The sequence below is a fragment of the Erinaceus europaeus genome, chromosome 10 (assembly GCF_950295315.1).
Source record: "Erinaceus europaeus chromosome 10, mEriEur2.1, whole genome shotgun sequence".
NCBI lineage: Eukaryota > Metazoa > Chordata > Mammalia > Eulipotyphla > Erinaceidae > Erinaceus > Erinaceus europaeus.
Window position 1 is genome coordinate 13,291,983 of NC_080171.1, and position 21,715 is coordinate 13,313,697.

The 21,715-nt window shown below is 45.8% G+C and overlaps 1 protein-coding gene across 1 annotated transcript in view; it reads left to right on the plus strand.

Annotated features, from left to right (window-relative positions):
- Positions 1–21,715, plus strand: part of GABBR2 (gamma-aminobutyric acid type B receptor subunit 2) — a 521,049-nt gene that overhangs the window by 280,376 nt on the left and 218,958 nt on the right. The window contains exons 5-6 of the mRNA XM_016189321.2: positions 184–249; positions 13,794–13,994. Coding sequence (XP_016044807.2) covers positions 184–249; positions 13,794–13,994 — 267 coding nt within the window. The remainder of the gene's footprint in view (positions 1–183; positions 250–13,793; positions 13,995–21,715) is intronic.

Consider the following 21,715-nt stretch of genomic DNA (forward strand, 5'->3'; position numbering starts at 1 on the left):
CAAGAGCAGGAGGTGAAGGCAAGCAGGCCTCAGGGAGGACGAGGCGCCCGGCGGACGAGATCCCTCCCTGCCCACCTGCTGGGGTGCACACCTGTTCTCTATCATGACTTTGAACCTTCTCTGGGGCTCGCCTCCCCCCCCCCCCCCCCCCGCTCACCTTCACGTGTGTCTTTCTGTCCACAGGGCAATGATGTGCGGATTATCCTTGGCCAGTTTGACCAGCACATGGCAGCAAAAGTGTTCTGTTGTGTAAGTAAAACTTCGGTCATGTCATCTGTGTCTTTGGGGATATTCAGAAAGTGTTTTTCCAGGATGCAGCCTCAATGCCTGTGCTGGACTAGCTTTGCGGGAGGGAGACAGACGACCAGGGACTCATGGCTGCGCTGTATGCAGTATCTCTTTATTCATGCAGAACGCAGCACAATCTAAGCCAAGCCAAGCTAAACTAAACTAAACTAAACTAAACTTAACTTAACTAAACTTAACTTCACAATCCTGTCCTTATATATACTCGCCAAGTAGGGTGGAAACAGGATGTGACGTAGAGAGGGTGGAGCGAAAAGACAGTGGTGGAAATCAGGGTGACTACGAGAGGGGGTGGAGCAAAAAGACATCATGAACCAGTGGGGATTAAACCAAGGCCCTGCAGGCAGGTGGTGCTTAGTTAACAGTGGTTATGTAAATAGAATACAGTGTTAAGCAGGGGGCATTAAACCAATGAAACAGAAGGGGTTTTAGAAGCAGAATTAGAAGCATACCAACATGCCTGGTCCGTGACTGAGATCATAGGACAGGAGTCCAGGTTGTGGGAAACATAAGGGTTGTTCACTCTCTCTCTATCTCATCTCTCCTCTCCCCTCTGTCTCTCTCTATCTCATCTCTCCTCTCCCCTCTGTCTCTCTCTATTTCTCTCTCTCCTCTCCCCTCTGTCTCTCTCTATTTCTCTCTCTCCTCTCCCCTCTGTCTCTCTCTATTTCTATCTCTCCCCTCTCTCGTCTCCTTTCTCTCCTCTCTGCTCTCCTCTGTCTTTCTCATCTCTTTTCTTCTCTCTCTCCCACCCCCTGTCTGTCTATCTATCCTAAAGCCCAGAACAATACATTCACAGAAAGAACCAGGGACCTAGATGTCCCAAACCTGTTGTCTAACCCATCAGCTAATTCTCAGCCCTGTTTGACTTTGTCATGACCACAGTGTGCAGCCCAGAGGGGAGATCAGATCCTGCCTGAAGCTGGGGCCTTGCGCCCTCTCCCAGCCCTGGGACAGAACCCAGAGCCTCAGGCTTAGAACAAAGCGCCAGCTGCTCTGTATCCACCTCTGAGTCCCTTGCAGATGTCTGCCGTGTGCTAGGAGGCAAAGCACTTATCTCTGCCGCCTGCCATCTAATCTTTTCAACACGTGTGAAACCACCCTCATTATCCCATTTTGAAAATGAGAAAATAAAGGTTCAGAGAAAAGAAGAAGCTTATCCCAGGAACAGTTTGTGAAGAGTCAAAAGTCATCCCTGTTCACCTGGTTCCCACTCGTAAGGCCCTTCCCCAGCTGAGGTTCTACTGAGAGCATCGCCGACCCAGTTAGCTGCTCTTGGTGAGCCACAGGCCTCAATTCTCTTCGACCTTTGTTTCCAAAAACTTCAATGAGATGATAAAAAGCAGGCCTGGCTGGCTGGCAAGATAGCTCACCTGCAAGATAGTGCCCCTGCTTTTCGTGTGCATGGCCTAGATTCGAACCCAGCTCCCACCACACCGGAGGGAGGAGCGTCTGTGCTGTGGCAAGTGGAAGGTGGACAGTATAATGGTTCTGCAAAGAGACTCTCATGCCTGAGGCTCCAAAGTCCCAGGTTCAGTCCCCCACACCACCATAAGCCAGAGCTGAGCAGTGCTCTGGTTTAAAAAAAATAGAAAGGAAAAAGAAAATACAGTCTGTTCAGTGCTGTGATTCTCTCCTCTTCTCTCTCTCTCTCTGTCTCTCTCTCTCTATGTGTGTATTTCTGTCTGAACAAGTCAGCCAAAGGCAGTGAAACCCTGGTAATAACCCCAAAACGTGAGTTAGCTTTTAGTCCTCTGAAATTCGCTACCAAGGAGCAGGGATCCTAAGGACTGTAATAGACCAGGCCATCTGATTAGCTCTAAGGTTCACCTAAGACCTATCTAATGGTCCTAATGCAAAGTTATGATAGAACAAACCCAACTGCCCGTGTCCAAGGTGTTAAAGGCTCAGCCAAGGAGTAAGAGGCTCTGGGGTCTGGGTGGCCTTGAGGAGACTCTGAGTCACCAGCAGGAGTGAAGCTGCCCAGGAGGCTGCATGGCCACTCCCTGCTGTCTGCAGAGGGCACTGTGCCTGAGGTGGCCTGCTCGGCTGGGGTGCCCCATCTCAGAGGAGATGCAGTGACTGAAAGACTAAGCGAGGCGAGAGCAGTGTGTGGACCCACGGCCATGCTGGGGAATTTCAGCCTGAAGGTGCAGAAACACAGGGGCCCGATGGTGGCGCACCTGGTTGAGCGCACATGTTCCAGTGCACAGGGACCGGGGTTTGAGCCCCTGGGTCCCCTCCTGCAGGGGGGAGATTTGCGAGTGGTGAAGCAGGGCTGCAGGTGTCTCTGTCTCCCTCCTTTCCCTCCCTCCCTATCTCCCCATTCCCCTCAGTTTTTGGTTGTCTCTATCCATTACATAGAAATGATAATAATAAAAGTATTGAAAAGGTACAGAAACACAGGCAACTGCCAACTCATCTCTTAAAATAGTGGGGAGGGAGGAAGAGCTACAAGACAGCCCTGGCAGGAGACAGCGATGGGCCCTAGCACTCAGGTCTGTGTGAGTGTGTGTGAACTTGAGTCCTGCTCTGCTACCTTGAGATGAACTTGGGCTTCTGAGCCTCGTAAGGTTCTCATCTTTAAAGTGGGGACAGGAACACCTGTCTTGCAGGATAGCTGTGATAACGAGATGAGCACACACTTTATTTTTTGTTTGTTTTTGCCTCCAAGATCATCACTGGGCCTTGGTGCCAGCACTGCAAATCCACTGCTCCGGGTGGCCATTTTTTCAACCACCCCACTATTTTTTAATAGGACAGAGAGAAATTGAGAGAAGAGGGAGAGATTGAAAGGGAGAGAGAGAGAGAGAGAGAGACTGTCACTTGTGCAGCATCTCCCCTGCAGGTGGAGAGCGGGAGCTTAGACCTGGATGCTCACGCAGACCCTCACGCTCGCTCAGTACTACGCGCACTTAACCCCATGCGCCACGCCTCTCCCTTTGTACATGTGAACCCACAGCGAATGCCAGCAGCCTCTGCCTTGGTTTATATAAAGTTTCAGGGAGGTGGCTCACCTGCTGGAACGCACATGTGACCATGCACAAGCACCCGGGCTGCAGTCCCCAGCTACCACGTGGGAGAGGCTTTGTGGGTGAGGAAGGGGAGCTGTGCTGTCTCTTCCCCTCTCTCCCTCTAACTCTCCCTCTCTCTATGCCTCTCCCTCCCTCCCTCTCTCTCTCTCTTCCTCTCTCTCTTTCTCTCTCTCCCCTTCCTCTCTTCCCTCTCCCTCTCCCTCTCTCTCTCCCTCTAACTCTCCCTGTCCCTCCCTCTCCCTCTCTCTCTCCCCCTCTCCCTCTCTTCCCTCTCCTCCTCCCTCTCCTCCTCCTCTTCTTCTCTCTCTCCCTTTCTCTCCAACTCTCCCTCTCTCTCTCCCTCTAACTCTCCCTCTCCTCCTGCCTCTTCCTCTCTCCCTCTCCCTCTCTTCCTCCCTCACCCTCTCTTTCCCTCTCCTCCTGCCTCTCCCTCTAACTCTCCCTCTCCTCCTACCCCCCTCTCTATCTCTCCCTCCCTCCCTCTCTCTTTCTCTCTCTACTTTTCATCCTCTAGCTATAAAAATAGACATAAAAACCACTCACTAGGAGCGGTAGAATCATGTAGGCATAAAGCCCTGGCAGCAAAGCAAGGCGAAACACCTCAGGTGTGCAAAGACGGACTAGCCCACCATTGAGCTGGTGAGCTTGTCAGCTACACACTTACCAGTGCTGTGCTAAGTAGTTCCTATGGCAGTTAGGGATCTTTCCATCTGCACATCTAAGGAGGGACATGAGTAAAACAGAAAGTGATATCATTCATTGCACTTCAGAAAAACTCATAAAACCATGCACATTGCCACCCAAAGTCCAGAAATTACTCATTTCAAAAAGGAAGAAGAATAAAGATGCTCTAAATCGGAGACATGATCTTTCTTAAGGCAGAAGCTTTATCCTAGCCTCCTATGTCTCCAAGTGCATGCAAGCCACTGGTAGGCAACGGCTCCAGGAGAAAAGCACCTAGTAGAAAGGATGCAAGAAGGCCCCCCCGCAGGGGTCGGGCGGTAGCGCAGCGGGTTAAGCGCACCTGGCGCAAAGCACAGGGGCCTGTGTAAGGATCCCGGTTCGAGCCCCCAGCTCCCCAACTGCAGGGGAGTCGCTTCACAGGTGGTGAAGCAGGTCTGCAGGTGTCTGTCTTTCTCTCTCCTTCTCTATCTTCCCCTCCTCTCTCCATTTCTCTCTGTCCTATCCAACAGCGAAAGACATCAACAGCGACTATGATAACCACAACAAGGCTACAACAACAAAGGCAACAAAGGCAACAAAGGGGGGGGGGGGATGGCTGCCAGGAGCAGTGGATTCATGGTGCAGGCACCGAGCCCCAGCAATAACCCTGGAGGCGGGGGAAAAATTGCCCCCACTGGCATGGCCCACTTTCACTTGCAAGAACCTAAGGTAACCCTTGTGTTCTGACTCTGCCAAAGCTGAGCCAGGCGAGGCTGTGATCTCACTCCATGCCACTCCCCAGGATCATCCTCCAAGTGGCATCATCTCCTGCTTAAGAACAGACAGCATTGCTCTCCTGCTCACAACCCAAAGCCCCAGGCTGCCTGCCTTCCGTCTGGCCTTTCCCCCTCCCCGGGACTGGACACCTGCCCACCTCCTCGTCCCCCTTTCCTCTGTCCTTTTATCAGACCGAGTATTCTGATGGGGACTCCTCTGTTGGCTCTGTTCCTTAAGGCCTTCAGCAGAAATCGTGGCCCATTCTGCACATACACCCTCAGACGGATCTGAGCCCCTGAGCTCACAGTCTACCCTATTTAGGATGGGGGGGTCTGCTGGCAGGTCTGGAACATTCCCAAGAGAAGCCATTTCATTTTTTTTTCCTTTAATTTTTATTTTGCCACCAGGGTTATCACTGTGGTTCAGTGCCTGTGTGGCTCCGCCATTCCCAGCAGCCACATTTTTATTTCTTTATTTTTATTTCTTTATTTTGAATTTTAATCATGTAAGTTTTATTTGAATTTTGCCATCACCCTAATTTTCAGAAGTTAATTTCTACCCTCAGCTTCAAAACACAAATATTAATTGACCCTCCTTATCTTTTTTTTCTTCTGGACTTTTTAAAAATTTCTTTACTGGTGAATTAATGTTTTACAGACAACAGTAAATACAATAGATTCTACATGCATAACATTTCCCAGTTTTCCATATAACAATACAGCCCCCACTAGGTCCTCTATCATCCTTTTTGGACCTGTACTCTCCCCAACACCCCCAACCCCACCCCAGAGTCTTTTACTTTGGTGCTATATGCCAACTCCAGTTCAAGTTCTACTTGTGTTTTCTCTTCTGATCTTGTTTTTCAACTTCTGCCTGAGAGTGAGATCATCCCATATTCATCCTTCTGTTTCTGACTTATTTCACTCAACATGATTTTTTCAAGGTATGCCATCCAAGATCAGCTGAAAACGGTGAAGTCACCATTTTTAATAGCTGAGTAGTATTCCATTGTGTATATATACCACAACTTGCTCAGCCACTCATCTGTAGTTGGACACCTGGGTTGCTTCCAGGTTTTGGCTATTATGAATTGTGCTGCTAAGAACATATGTGTTCACAGATCTTTCTGGATGGATGTGTTGGGTTCCTTAGGCTCTATCCCCAGGAGAGGAATTGCAGGGTCATAGGGTAGGTCCATTTCTAGCCTTCTGAGAGTTCTCCAGACTGTTCTTCACAGAGGTTGGATCAACTGATATTCCCACCAGCAGTGCAGGAGGGTTCCTTTGACCCCACAACCACTCCAGCATTTGTTGCTGTTACCTTTTCTGATGTATGACATTCTCACAGGAGTGAAATAGTATCTCATTGTTGTCTTTATTTGCATTTCTCTTGACAGTCAAAGACTTGAAGCATTTTTTCATGTGTTTCTCAACCTTTTGGATCTCTTCTGTGGTGAATATTCTGTCCATGTACTTTCCTCATTTTTGGATGGGGTTATTTGTTTTCTTGTTGTTGAGTTTGGCAAGTTCTTTATATATTTTGGTTATTTGCCTCTTGTCTGATGTAGGGCATGTAAAGATCTTCTCCCATTCTTTGAGGGGTCTCTTTGTTTGGCTATAGGTTTCTTTTGCTGTGCAGAAGCTTTTTAATCTGATGTAGTTCCATAGGTTTATGCTTGCCTTAGTCTTTGTAATTGGATTTGTTTCATTGAAGATGTCTTTAAAATTTATGCAGAAAAGAGTTCTGCCAATATTTTCCTCTAAGTATCTGATAGTTTGTGGTCTAACATCCAAGTCCTTGATCCACTTGGAATTTACTTTTGTATTTGGTGAAATATAGTGGTTCAGTTTCATTCTTCTGCATGTTTAAGCCCATTTTTTTCCAACACCATTTGTTGAAGAGACTCTGCTTTCCCCATTTAATAGTCTGGGCACCTTTGTCAAAGATTAGATGTCCATAGGTGTGGGGGCTTACTTCTGGGCTCTCAATTCTATTCCACTGGTCAATGTGTCTATTCATGTTCCAGTACCAAGCATTTGTGATGACAATGGCCCTATAATACAATTTGAGATCTGGGAGTGTGATGCCTCCAGTTCTGTTCTTTCTTCTCAAGATTGTTTTGGCAATTCTAGGTCTTTTCTGGTTCCAGAATAACATTTGTAGCATTTGTTCTATTCTCCTAAAAATGTGGTTGGGATCTTGATGGGGATAGCATTAAATCTGTATATGGTTCTTGTAGTATATTCATTTTCATGATGTTAATTCTTCCAACCCATGAACATGGAATATCTTTCCAGTTTTTTGTGTCTTTTTCAATTTCCTTGAGTAGTGACTCATAATTTTCAGTATACACGTCTTTCACTTCTTTGGTTAGGTTTATTCCTAGATATTTTATTTTTCTTGTTGCTATAGTAAAAGGAATTGATTTCTGGATTTCAACTTCTTCTAACTTAGTGTTTGCATAGAGGAATGCCACTGACTTTTGAATGTTAATTTTGTAGCCCGACACCTTACTGTATTGCCTGATGATTTCCAAAACCTTCTTGCTGGATTCCTTAGGTCTTTCTATGTACACTCTCATGTCATCTGCAAACAGGGAGAATTTGACTTCTTCTGTTCCAATCTATATCACTTTAATCCCTTGCTCCTGCCTTCTTCTAGGTCTTTAAGATGTGCAATCAGGCTGTTTATTTGTGCTTTTTCTTGTTTCCTAATGTGTGCTTGTATGGCTATGAACTTCCCTCTCAGTACTGCCTTAGCTGTGTCCCAAATATTTTGATAGCTTGTGTCTTCATTTTCATTGAACTCTCCAAACATTTTTATTTCTTCCTTTATTCCCTATCTGACCCAGAAGTTGTAAAGAAGTGTACTGTTGAGCTTCCACATTTTGGGACTATTACTAATCTTCTGTTGATTGTTAAGTGTTAGTTTAATTCTACTGTGGTCTGAGAAGATGTTTGGGATGATTTCAATGCTCTTGAAATTGCTGATGCTGTCTTTGTGGCCTAACATATGATCTATCCTTGAGAATGACCCATGTGGACTTGAGTAGAATGTGTATTCCAGTTTCTTGGGATGAATGACTCTGAAAATGTCCAATATTTCTAGTTTATTTATCTCCTCATTTAGCTCCCTCATGTCTTTATTGATTTTCTGCCTGGAAGATCTGTCAAGCTGAGAGAGTGGGGTGTTGAAGTCCCCTACTATGACTGTGTTGCTGTTAATATATTGCTGTAGCTCTTTCAGTAGATGTTTGATGTATTTAAATGGCTTCTCAGTGGGTGCATAGATGTTAATAATTGTTAAGTCCTCTTGATAGACTGATCCTCTGAGCATTAAGTAGTGTCCATCCCTATCTTTTTAAATTTTATTTATTTTAAAATCTATTGTGTCAGATATGAGAATAGCTGTTCCTGCCCTTTTTTGTGGGCCATTGGCTCATATGATAGTTTTCCATACTTTCACTTTGAGTCTGTGTTTGTCTTGTTGAGTTAGGTGGGTTTCCTGTAGACAGCATATTGTTGGCTCGTGCTTCTGATCCATCTTCCTAATCTGTGCCTTTTAATAGGTGAAATCAGGCCACTGACATTTATTGCTATCAAAGATTGAAGATATTTTAATGCCATTCTTGTAGAGTTTTAGAGTTTTCTGATAGATGGCCTATTTATGGTGGTCTGACTGTTTATAGGAGACCTTACAGAACTTCTTTCAGGGCAGGCTTGGTGATAGTTGATTCTTTCAACTGTTGCTTATCTGAGAAAGTTTTGATGCCTCTATCTAGTCTGAATGACAGTCTAGCAGGATACAGTAGTCTTGGGTGAAAGCCTTTCCCATTGAGCACTCGATAGATATCTTGCCATTCTCTTCTGGCCTGTAGTGTTTGTGTGGAGAAATCTGCTGCTAATCTTATGGGTTTTCCTCTGTAGGTGACTCTTTGTTGTTCTCTTGCAGCTTTCAGGATCCTTTCTTTATCCTTATTCCTTTCCATTCTAAATATGATGTGTCTTGGTGTCTTTAAGTCTGGGTTAATTCTGTTTGGGACCCTCTGGGCTTCTTGAACCTTTATATCTTAGATGTTGTCTAGACTAGAGAAGTTCTCAGCTATTATGTCCTAAAGAATGCTTTCTTCCCCTCCCTCTCTTTCTTCCTATGGTAAACCAATAATGTGTATATTATTTCTTTTGAAATTATCCCATAGGTCTCTGTTGTTGTTTTCAGTACCTCTTAATCTCTTTTGAGATCTCTTACTTCTTCTTTGTTGTCTCTAATTTGTCCTTGATCTTGCTAATTCTGTCTTCAGCCTCATTGATTCTTTTCTCTCTCCCCTCTACTGTTTTCTGGAGTTCATCTATTTTGTTACCCTGTTCTGATACTGTTTTAGCTTGTTCAGCTAGTTGTGTTCTTAACTCAGCTATTTCAGCTTTTAGCTCTCTAATAACCTTGAGATAATTAATGTTTTCTTTCAGAGTCTCATTTGTTGTTTCTGTATTTCTGATGACAATTCTTTCAAACTCTTTACTCACTCTGTGATTATTTCCTTAACTAGTGTTTGGATGTTGACCTCATTATTTTGTGCTTCAACCTTTGGGGGGCTTTTAGGTGGACTCTTGTCCTGGTTCATTTCCCCATATTTTTTCTTGCTGGTTTAACCATTTTATATAGTATGTTATGAGGTCCCTCTCTCAATACTTTCCAAATTACTGATCACTCTTTCCTGGATTGACTTGTGTCTAAGTAACGTAATTAAAGGGTTCACAGTTGTGGAAAGTGACAGTTGTATCAATAGTATTTTAATCCCTGAGTTGGAGCTCAGTGGCTTAAAAGCCTCTTTTGTTCTTTTTCTTCCCTGTAGGCTATGGGAGCCTGAGAGCTTTTAAACTATAAGTAGGCTTCTTAGCTTAATCACTGACTCCTGACCAAGAGATAAAGCAGGGTGGGGCAGAGATATTCCAGTGGTTATGCAAAGAGACTCTCACAGCCCCACCGTTAGGACATGGAGGTACAGATCTTCTCCTAAGTTTCCTGGTTAGTTGTCTGTCCTCTGGTGTCAGCACAGGGCCTCCCCACCACTGCTCCAGATTCTGAGGTCAGTAGCAGTGGAGACTCATAGTTGCATTTGGTGAGTCTTAGGGGAGTCCTCTCCTTCCTTCAGCCGTCTTTTTGTTGGTGAAACAGATTGGAGGTGGTGTCTCAACTGGTAAACTGCCGGACTGTTACCAGCCACTTAATCTCTCCCTGGGCTCCTCTCTGTCCACGAGCCACACGTATTTGCACTAACCAGTGACTTGGTGTGTTCCTGAAGTCATTCTAGTCCTATCTTGTTGCGGTCCCTGGTGGTCTCCTTTGGTATTCCTAGTTGACACGGGAGAGGAGAGGAGATGAACATAGCTGCTGCTGCTCCACAGCCCCACCTCTCTATTTCTTTTTTTTTTTTTATCAAAGGTGAGAAACAGAGAGTAGGGCAAGAGAGACAGAGTAGGAGAGACACCTGTAGCACTGCTCCTCTGCTCATGAAGCTTCCACCTGCAAGTGAGGATCCAGGGCTTGAACCCAGGTCACTGAGCATAGTACATTGAGCATGTGCTCTACAAGGTGAGCCACGAGACCCTCCTCACCCAGTGTCTTATTATTACCAGTGCAAGACCCTGGTGTTTGATGGTGTCTGGGGCTACTCAGTGCACGACCCCTGCAGAGATCCAAACCAGGGGGAGAGTTGAGTGGCTGGAACAGCCACAGCTTCCCCATCCCTGGGTTCTGTTTCCTTGAGAAATGGGCCCAGTGGGAGAGCCAACTCCAGCATATATAAAGTCTATTTATAGCCTGGTGACAACATGTTCGTTTTGGCTCCAGCACAGGCCAGCATGGCTCTTGGATTTTGTTCTCCCTTGCCTCCTCGATGGTCTGTTCTAAGTTCTCAGGCACTTTGACCTGCCTTCTGCTTTTAGCTTTGCCAGCCATGTGACAATGAGCAGCTCCCTGCAGGCTTCTGCTCCTGGCTGCCTCACCTCTCCAGGGGGAACTGTGATCTCTGCCCCATCTGCCTGTCGAGACTCTTTAATAAAGCCACCAAATGGAGCCTATCAACCCAACTGCTAACCTCTCTGCTGACGTGAATGGTCACTACTGTTAGTGAACTGTGACATGAAAAGTAAAAAAAGAAAAGGAAAAAAAGAAAAGAAAATGTCCTTCTTGCCTGGAGAGGAGAAGAGGCAAAAGGAAGCATAGTGAGAGGAGGATATTGGCTTTATTTTACATTCACACCATAACCATACTTAGCTGGTCTGGTGAAGATACCAAGACCATGAAGGTGGGTCCCCGGGGAGACTTATCCAGTGCACCCCTGAAGCCCTGACCCCCTGATTTCTCAAATGAAGGAACTTCAACAGAGTAAACTGTATTGGGGGGGGGTGATGATTATACTAGAGGTTTTTCTCCTCTCTCTCTCTCTCTCTCTCTCTCTCTCTCTCTCTCTTTTTTCCAGGGCACTACTCACAACTCAGCTCTGGCTTATGGTAGTGCTGGGGATTGAACCAATATGGTGTCTCTCCCATCCCTCAAATAGGTGTTTTTTGTTTGTTCGTTTCTATTGATTTAATAATGATTGACAAGACCATAGGATAAGAGGGATATAATTGCCACCACCAGAATTCTGTATTCCATCCCTCCATTGGAAGCTTTGTTATTCTTTATCCCCATGGAAGTATGGACCCAGGATCATTATGAGGTGCAAAAGGTGGAAGGTCTGGCTTTTGATAATGCTTTTCCACTGGACATGGGCATTGGCAGCTTGATCCATACTCCCAGCCTGTGTCTGTCTTTCCTTAGTGGAGCAGGGCTCTGGAGAGGTGGGGTTCCAGGACACACCGGTGAGGTTGTCCGCACAGGGTAGTCAGATGTATGTCATGGCAGCATCTGTAACATGGTGGCTGGAAAAGCATTAAGATATACAGCAGAACAAATTGTTTAATAATGAGGATCCTAAAGGTAAGAGGATAGCAGATGAAATTGGGGGTCTTCATTGTGGAAAAGGCTAGTAGGTCTACTTTACATATGTTCCAGGGGGCCCATGACTTTACTAATTTTTGCCTGAGCCCAACAGTTAACTTGCAGGTGGGATAAAGGTACTGTCTGTGGAGATGGGGCCAGAGTTGGAAATAGAATGAGAAGGCTGGATCTGGGCAGAGGGGAGCTCCCCCAAATGGGGAAAGTATATAAATCCCATTAAGTATAAACCCCTATGGATTAAATGGGTGTTTTATGCATCCATGGGCCCCTTCAGGGATCACTTTTCTATGTGGGGTGTATGTGTGTGTGCGCATGCATGTGAGAAGTGTCTGTACACATGTAGCATGTTTGTGCTGTGCGTGTGGTGTTTGTGTGTGATGGGTGTGTGCTATGTGTGTGTACTGTGTGTGCAGTGTATGTGATGCAGGTGGCATCTGGTTGCGGGATCTGCTGTGTGTGTTGCAGCAGGAAACCTTGGGCCCCATGCCAAACCTACTGATTCAGACTCTTTTTGTTTTTTAATTATTTATTTATTTATTTTATTATTACAGAGAGAAATTGAAAGAGGAAGGGGAGATAGAAAGGGAGAGAGACACCTGCAGCCCTGCTTTACCACTCGTGACGTTTTCCTGCAGGTGGGGACCGGGGGCTTAAACCCGGGTCCTTATGCACTGTAATGTGAGTGTTTAACCAGGTGCGCCACCACCTCCCCCCCCCCCCCACGCCGAGTCAGACTTTTTGTTAAAGCTCATGTGAGAATCCAGGATTGGGGCACAGAGGCTTTCTGAAGCTTTAGAGTTTAGACAGGGCTTGATAGAATCAAGCCCAAACCTCCTCCCTCACAGCAGAGCCCCATAGCCCCTCCCTTGAAGCCTGTCTGCTTTTACTCTACACGTGTGGTTAACAGCCCAGGTGTTCTACTTCTCAAGCCCATAACAGTTTTTTGTTTGTGTTGCTGCCAGGGCTTTGCTGGGAGTTTGGCTCTCCTGCTCCTTTTCTCTTTCATGTTTGTTTTCCAAATAGAGTTTAACAGACAGAGAGAAGGAGAAGAACGCTACAGCACTGCTTCACTGCTTGTGAAGCTTCCCTTCTTGAAAGGTTCTCCCATGTGATGGCCAGGACCTCTAACCTGGTCCTTGTGCATGTTAAGTATGTACTCTGCCGGGTGAGCCAATCTCCTGGGCCTTGTTTGAGGCTTTATTCTGTCTGTGATTTTATTATAATTGTTTTCCATAAATGACTTTAGATCCTGTGGAAGGTAACAAGACAGATTCTGTACAGGTAGTAGAAAAAGTGTATCCTCATGATGCCAACCTGACTTCCCTGGGCAGACAACCCCACCATGTGTCCTGGAGCCCCACTTCCCCAGAACCGCACCCCACTAGGGAAAGAGAGAGACAGGCTGGGAGTATGGATCGATCTGTCAACGCCCGTATTCAGTGGGGAAGCAATTACAGAAGCCAGACCTTCCACCTTCTGCATCCCATAATGATCCTGGGTCCATACTCCCAGAGGGTTAAAGAATAGGAAAGCTACCAGGAGAGGAGATTGGATATGGAGTTCTGATAGTGGGAATTGTGTGGACTTATGCTTCTCTTATCCTATGGTCTTGTCAGGATTTCCATTTTATAAATAAAAAATTTTAAATGTGATATAAGTATATGTATATGTATATGTGCTATTAATCTTTGAATGAAAAAAAAACTATTTCTAATTTAAAAGGAAAAAAAAAAGAAAAAGTGTATCCTCTGGTAATAGAAAGCCAGAGAGCCACTTCCATCTCTTACGCCAGGCCTAGAGCCTTGAATTTTCTTTCTTTTTTAAGATTTTATTTATTTGTTAATGAGGAAGATGGGAGGAGAGAGAAAGAACCAGACATCACTCTGGCACATGTGCTGCCGGGGATCGAACTCAGGACCTCATGCTTGAGAGTCTAAAGCTGTATCACAGCGCCACCTCCCGGACCACCACAGCCTTGAATTTATGCTGTGATCCCCTCTGTTGCAGGCCTATGAGGAGAACATGTATGGTAGCAAATACCAGTGGATCATCCCAGGCTGGTATGAGCCTTTCTGGTGGGAGCAGGTGCACATGGAAGCCAACTCGTCTCGTTGTCTCCGGAAGAATATGCTCGCTGCCATGGAGGGCTACATCGGCGTGGACTTCGAGCCCCTGAGCTCCAAGCAGATCAAGACCATCTCAGGAAAGGTCAGTGCCTTGCTCTGTCTAATTCCAGTCCCAGATCTAATTTTTTTGGTCCTCTTCTCTGGTGGTGTTGAAAGAAAGAAAGGTAGGGGCCTGGGTGGTTGGCACACCTGGTTTAAGCATACATTATCACATGCACAAGGAAGGATCCAGGTTTGAAACCCTGCTCTCCACCTGTAGGGGGGAGGGGATGTTTCATGAGTAGTGAAGCAGGTCTGCAAGTGTCACTCTTTCTCTTCCTCTGTCTCCCCGCCCCCCACTCAATTTCTTTGTCCTATCTAATAAAATTAGGGGGAGAAAAGGAAAAAAATAATAAGCCACCAGGAGCAGTGGATTCGTAGTGCTGGCATGAGCTCCAGTCACAACCCTGGAGGCAGAAAAAAAGAAAAACAAAAAACAAAAAAAGGAAGGAAGGAAGGGAGGAAGGGTCCCCAGATCTTGTTCTGGCCTTTGCTTTGTGATTTTAAGCAAATCACTTAATTTTTCTGACTCTTGAATTGGGATGCCCAGCCCTCTCCTGCGTGCCCCACTAGGGTAGTGTGGGATCAGTGAGGTGTAAGGGTGCTTTGCAAACGTTTACAAGCACATAACACAGTGTAGATGAAAGGCTGGAGTCATCTATGACTTTTCTCATCACCAACCATAAGCATTGCCTTTGCCTCTCTGACCTGGAATATCATCTGTCCACCTCACTGATGCTCCTGTCAACCTGGAAGAGAGAAAAGACCTCTCAGATAGATTCTGGGAAGTGTGCTGTTGACCAACCAGTCTGTTCCAGAACCTAGCTTCACCGCTTTCCAACTCTGTAACCTTAAACTTGAGTTCTGAGTCACCATTTCTTTATCTAGAGAGTGGTGTGAAATGTTCTTCTCTGGGGTCAAAAGGGGGCCTGGTGGCAGATTGTGGGATGTGGTTCCCGGTTCAGCTACCTGCCTATTCTCATGGGGGTTCTAGCCCTGTCCCCGTCCTTGGAGGGCTTATGAGATCACCAGGCACATGACAGGTATAAAAGTCTTTCAAAAGTCTGCCGCTCTCTCTGTGCATTATCTAGAACCAGGTGGCCCCCGCTCTGTGAAGACAGCCATGCCTATCTCAGTTCTCACAACCAGGCAGGCTTTGGCAGAGCAGTACACAGAGCTCTTTTCTGTCCTCTCTGAGCCCTGATGGTTAAATTTTCCACCCAGCCCTGATTCACTGAAACAAAGTACTCCATAGTAATGAAAAAAAAAAAATATATATAGGCACATTATTTGTCGCTATTATTTAATCCCACTTGGAGACAACTCTACAGCAATGATTTACTGATTTGTCTAGGATACAGCAAATCATTAGGACACATTTTGTAAACAACTCTCTAGATCTTGCTGGTACCTGGGAGATCCTGGAGAACACATTCAGGCTAGGAAAATGTTGAAAGAAATATTTTCATACAGAAAAAAAAAATCAATGAGTATTAAAAAAAATGTTTTTGGGGAAGAGGCTGAATAATGAATGGAAATAATTCATTCTCATCCCAGGACATGTTATTTTAAAGGTGCCATAGTTGGCAGTTTATTAGAAGATTCTTGAGTCCAGGGTTCTCCTACATTTTTATTTAAGAATAGGATGATTTTTGTGGGAAATGCAAAAACTAAGAAAAAAAATCCCTTTGAGAAGACGTCATAATTAAGCTGAGGGACTTATGGAAATGCAGAGCCTAAATCTCACACAGGAGCTCTGTACAGCCAGGTGCGATGAGGGTGAGTGAGGGTCTCCAGAGACCAAGAAAAGACCTCAAGGGCACTCCAGGGAGACGGGTGTTTCCCAGGGTGAATGAGCACCTGTGAGCAGAGAGTAGGTATGCAACTCAGGATCATCATTTTTAAATTATTATTTATTTCTTAATGAGAAATAAAACTAGACCATCACTCTGGTACATGTAATGCCAGGGATCAAACCCAGGACCTCATGCTTGAGAGTACAACAACCTACTCACTGCACTTCTGTGTGAGCACAGGGATAATCAGTTTTGTTTTTGTTTTTCTTTTAATATTTGTTTATTTATCCCCTTTTATTGCCCTTGTTGTTTTATTGTTGTAGTTATTGTTGTTACTGACAGAGAGAAATGGAGAGAGGAGGGGAAGACAGAGAGGGGGAGAAAAAGACAGACACCTGCAGACCTGCTTCACCGCCTGTGAAGCGACTCCCCTGCAGGTGGGGAGCCGGGGGCTTGAACCGGGATCCTTATGCTGGTCCCTGCACTTTACACCACGTGCGCTTAACCCACTGCGCTACCACCCAATTCCCAGGGATAATCAGTTTTACTATATATATAATTTTTTTTGCCTCCAGGGTTATCTCTGGGGCTCAGTGCCAGCACTACGAATCCACTGCTCCCGGAGGCCATTTTTCTATCTTAATTGGTTTGGACAGAGAGAGGTTGAGAGAGGAAGAGGAGATAGAGAGGGAGAGAGAAAGATAGACGCCTGCAGACCTGCTTTGCCATTTGTGAAGAGTCCCCCCCCACTGCAGGTGGGGAGCCCAGGGCTCAAACCCAGATCCTTGCACAGGTCATTGTGCTAAGTATGTGTGCTTAAGCAGGTACACCACTGCCCAGCCCTGGGAATATTCTTCATAGCAACATCTCCTCGGTCACTGACTTTACTTTTAAATGTCTTTTTTTTTTGCCTCCAGGGTTATTGCTGAGGCTTGGTGCCTGCACTACAAATCCACTGCTCCTGGAGGCCATTTTTCCCATTTTGTTGTTGCCGTTATCATTATTGTTGTTATTGATGTTGTTGTTGGGTAGGACAGAGAGAAATTGAGAGAGGAGGGGAAGACAGAGAGGAGAAGAGAAAGATAGACACCTGCAGACCTGCTTCATCACTTGTGAAGCACACCCTGCAGGTGGGGAGCCGGGGGCTCCAACCAGGATCCTTATGCTGGTCCTTGCGCTTTGCGCCACCTGCGCTTAACCCTCTGCACCACAGCCCGATCCCCACATGCCTATTTTTTAAATTTAACTTGAAAATGATTGAGTGGCTGACCTTACTTCATATCACTGTGCCCATGAAGAGGACAGCTAAGTGCTTTGGGGGTGTGGGGGTGGGGTGAGGTGGGGGGACTTACTTCACCCCATAGTGAGGATGACCTCTGACCTCCTGGGATGGAGCTGTGTCCTGGGAGCAGAGCCAGACCTCCTGCTTGGTGCAGTTTCCAGAATTCCAGCAGGTCTTATCCCGTCCCTGAAATGTTTGAGGCAAGAAACAAAATGTTGCATGATATCCCAAGGCTGCAAAGTCATTGGGGCTATAGGAAGAAGCCTTCAGCCTCTTTGCCTCTTGAAGCCAGAGACCAAGAGCTGATCCAGACCAGGCCTCAGACTCTCAGATCCTTGCCGCAGACGACGGCCCACTGCTTCTCCCATCACCTTCTCTGGTCTTTAGGGGGCCAGTGCAGCTTCTCTTAGCTATAGCTGCATCCCCGGAAGTGACCCGTGTCCACACTAAGCAGTCCATCCTTCCAATTGTAATTCACAAATGCAGGCCCAGGACCAAGGGAAAAATGTAAAGGGACGTCAAAAGATTAAATCTACATATGCTGGGAGCCAGGGAGATGTCTCAGCATAAAGCATGTACTTTATATGTGTGGAGCCCTGGGCTTCAACCCTGGATTCCTGGCAACATGTAAGGATAAGAGTCATGGTTTGTCTTCTCTGTGTCTGTCTCATTGTCACACACACACACACACACACACACACACACACACACACATTAAAATTTTTTTAAGTGAAAATATGTAGTTAGTGTTGTATTGCTTAAAACTCAAAGTAAAGACAAAAAGTTAAGAGTGGTTAAATACCAAACTTTAAATAGATAAGAACCTCAGATAACCTTAGATAAGAACTAAGATTAAGCTGAACTGGCTGATTTGAGCAAAGAAGTCATCATACTTACTAACTCTTACCTTTATTAAAATTGTTGATGGTTTGCTCATCATGATATTTTTGCAATGGCTTTGAGATCTACACATCTAATGGATCTTGACGACTGAGACTGGTGCCCCTCTTCAGCTCTGGCCCAGGAGGGAGGCCTTGCCCACCTCCCCTGGTCTGGCCCTGGACAGGTGGATTTTGTCAAGCTCCTTCCCATGTCCAGCCCATCTCTGGTGCTTGCTTCTGCAGAATGTGCTCTCACCAGGGTGTGGAGCACAGAATTGATAAAGCATTCCTCTGTGTGCTGTGGGCACAAGCCAACTTCCCCAGCTTTCAAGTGTCTATCACTGAAGTTCTAGAGAGGAATTCTTTTCTTTCAAAAGGGGTGTGTGTGTGTGTGTGTGTGTGTGTGTGTGTGTGTGTGTGTGTGTGTGTGTGTGATTAATAGTGAGTTCCAAGATCGTAAGATTACTGGGTATAGTCCTACCCTGTACCCAGCACCACCAAAAGCTCTCTATGCCTCTACCCTCCCAGTGATAACCACCATAGTTTGCAAAAAGTCTTAAGGACAGTTTGTTTATTTCTGTCCCCCCCCCAAGTTTATGTGTATCAGTTCTCTAGATTTCATATATGAGTGAACCCGTCTGGTAGTTGTTTCTCTTACTTTGCTAAGCATAATCATTTCCAGTCCCAACCATTTTGTCCCAGAGGACATAAAAGCTTTTATTATCATTATTATTCTAAGTATCTCTCCATGGTGTATATATTATAAGAAAAAAAAAACTGGTGGTTTAGATAGTTCAAAATGACGGTTTTATTAGGTTTCTGGAAGCCAAGGTAGTGGCTTGACATTCATGTATTCGGGCCAACACAGAAGACTACATTACTCTGTCTGAGGGCAGCCACGTGGCATGAACGAGTTCCCGCCTTAAGTCCGTTGTCCAGCAGTCAGCTTGCATTCCCAAAAGACCGGATACCAAGAGAGAGCTGCTGCCACAAATTGCCTCTTAAATAATTTTTCAGGTCTCACATTATTACAGTCCCCTCCCCCACCCCACCCCCAGCATTGGTAAGTCAAATGCTAACAGTACAATGACATCTGCTAATCACACACTCCAGTGGCCCCACCTTCCTCACAGCCAAATGGATCAGTATATCCAACAATACACTCCATAGCTTCTTTATCCAGTCATCTGTTGATGGGCATTAGCCTGCCTCCACTTCCTGGCTATTGTGAATCATGCAGCTCTGACCATATATATCCCTTCAAGTTAGTGTTTTTATGGCCTTTGGATAAAGTCCTAAGAGTGGTATTTCAAGCAATGGTTCTGACTTTGCGCTTGTACATGCTGGCTGTGATTGGATGTGCTTGATCATCAGTGAAGACAAAAAGGTTTGTAGAATGAACCAACAACAGGATCTGGAGATTCTGATCACATACAGTAAGACTGAGGGGGAAGAAAGAAGCAAGGATACACCCAAGCTGCTATTAGAACTGAAGAGCAATCCCTAAAAAAATGTCACATCTCTGTCCTCGATGGTGGAACATGTGAACAGATCATTTGGAAAAATGGGTCTCTGTGGTCCGGGAGGTGGCGCAGTGGATAAGGCTTTGGACTCTAAAGCATGAGGTCCAGAGTTCAATTCCCGGCAGCACATGTACTGGAGTGATGTCTGGTTCTTTCTCTCTCTCCTATCATTCCTCATGAAAAAATAAATAAACTCTTTAAAAAAAAAGAGAGAGAGAGAAATGGGTCTCTACAGACGGAATAAATTCAAAGATCTTGAGATAAGGTTATCCTGGATAATTTGGGTGGGCCCTAAATCCACTGACAATTTTCCTAAGACAACGGCACATACAGAGAGAGAGAGAGAGAGAGAGTCTCATAGACTGGGCCAGGAAGTCGTGCACCCAATTAAGTGCACGTAATACTAAGCACAAGGATCCATGCAACCCAGGTTCAAGACCTCTCTCCAACCCCACCTGCAGAAGGGAAAGCTTCATGTATGGTAAAGCAGGTCTACAGGTGTCCCTCTATCTCTCGCCCTCTCTATCTCCCCCTCCCCTCTCAACTTCTCTCTGTCCTATCCAATAAAATGGATAGAGGAAAAAAGAAAAAAAAAATGGCTGCTGACTTCATAGTTCAGGCACTGAGCCCAAGCAATAGCCCTGGAAGCAAAAAAAAAAAAAAAAGAACATCATAGACTTGGATAGAACTGTGGTCTCTCTTGGAATGTTTCTCTGAGGCTTCCTCTTCTGCACACCTGTCTGTGGCACCCAGGAAAGCCCTGAAGGGGGATAACCAGGTCAAGTCAAGGTTTCCCTCCAGGGTACATTCACCAGTTCCTTCCTGTTGAAACCTCCCATGATGGGACAAGTATAGACATCAGTCTTTTGGAACCTCTCCAGGAGAGGTTGTCCCCTGGCTCTGAAGTTCAGCTCTTAGGAGACTTGAGACAGTTCACCCAGCAGAACACGCTTTTTACCAAGCAGGAAGATCCAGGTTCAAGCTCCCGGTCAGTACATGGAAGCAGCATGCACAGATGAAGCTTTCCAAGCAGTGGATTTTTCCCTCTTCTCTCTTTCTCTTTTATCTCCTTCTGACTCTCTCGCCTTCTACCTGTAGCAAAAAAAAAAAGAGAGAGAGAGAGAGCGAGAAAGAAAGAAAAACATTCTGTCGGGAGTATAGGAATGGTGCAGTATGGTGGTCCAGCAAACCCTAGTGGCAGATAGATAGATTGATAGATAGATAGATAGATAGATAGATAGATAGATAGATAGATAGATAGATAGATAGAGTCCATCTCTTTATCCTTGCTGAAATTCCTCATCCCCAGTCCCTCCCAGAAAGTGACTCTGATTCCCACTGCCCGCTGTCACTTTCCAGAGCCGCTAGGTCCGTGTTGGTAGTAAGCGTGTGTAACTCTGGTCGGGCTCCTCTGGTGATGGCTCAGCCTCTCTGATAAGGATGTTCTTCCTTGTTCTGGGTCCCCCGCTGAGATACCGAGCTGGGCCAAGGCACCAGATGGAGCTGCTCACAGAATCCTGGAATCACAGGCTTCACAGAAGGGGGACCTCAGAGGTGTCCCCAACCCAACCCAACCCCCACCACCACCACCACCAGCAGCAGGTCCATCAAAAGTGCAGGCTCATGCTTTGGGTGAATTTTGTACTGCTTTCTGGCAAGAAGCTTCTGTCCCCAGCCGTGGCTGTTACTCAGTATGGCAGGAAAGGCCCATGGCTGAGTCCTCAACGTGGAGCTAGTGACCCCAGGAACATTTGTCTTTTCCCTGCCAGAGAGCTCAAATGTGGAGCTTAGAGGCTTACTCTGGGTTTGAGAGAGGAGGAAAGGCAGGGACCGTGGAAACATGAAAACTCTCGGGAAACTGAGCCCTCCCTGCCCCCCAGCCCCCAAAGCCGCTGTCTCTCTGCTCCCAGGACATAATCACCCCCAGTTCACTTCATTTTATCAATATCATTTTTTTATCATATATATATGAATATATATCCCATGACTTCTTTAGCCAGTCATCTGTTGATGGGCACTTAGGCTGCTTCCACTCTTTGACTATTATGAATCATGCAGCTATGAACATAGGAGCGCATATATCTCTTCTAATTAGTCTTTGAGTGTCCTTTGGATAAATGCCTACGAGTGGTATTGTTAGATCATAAGACAGTTCCCGACAGTCTTCCAAAGAGGCCGTGCCAATTTGCATTGCCAGCAGCAATGTAGTAGAGTTCCCTTTTCTCCACAGCCTCTCCAACACCTGCCATATAATTGGACTTTTTAAAAATTAATTTTATTCC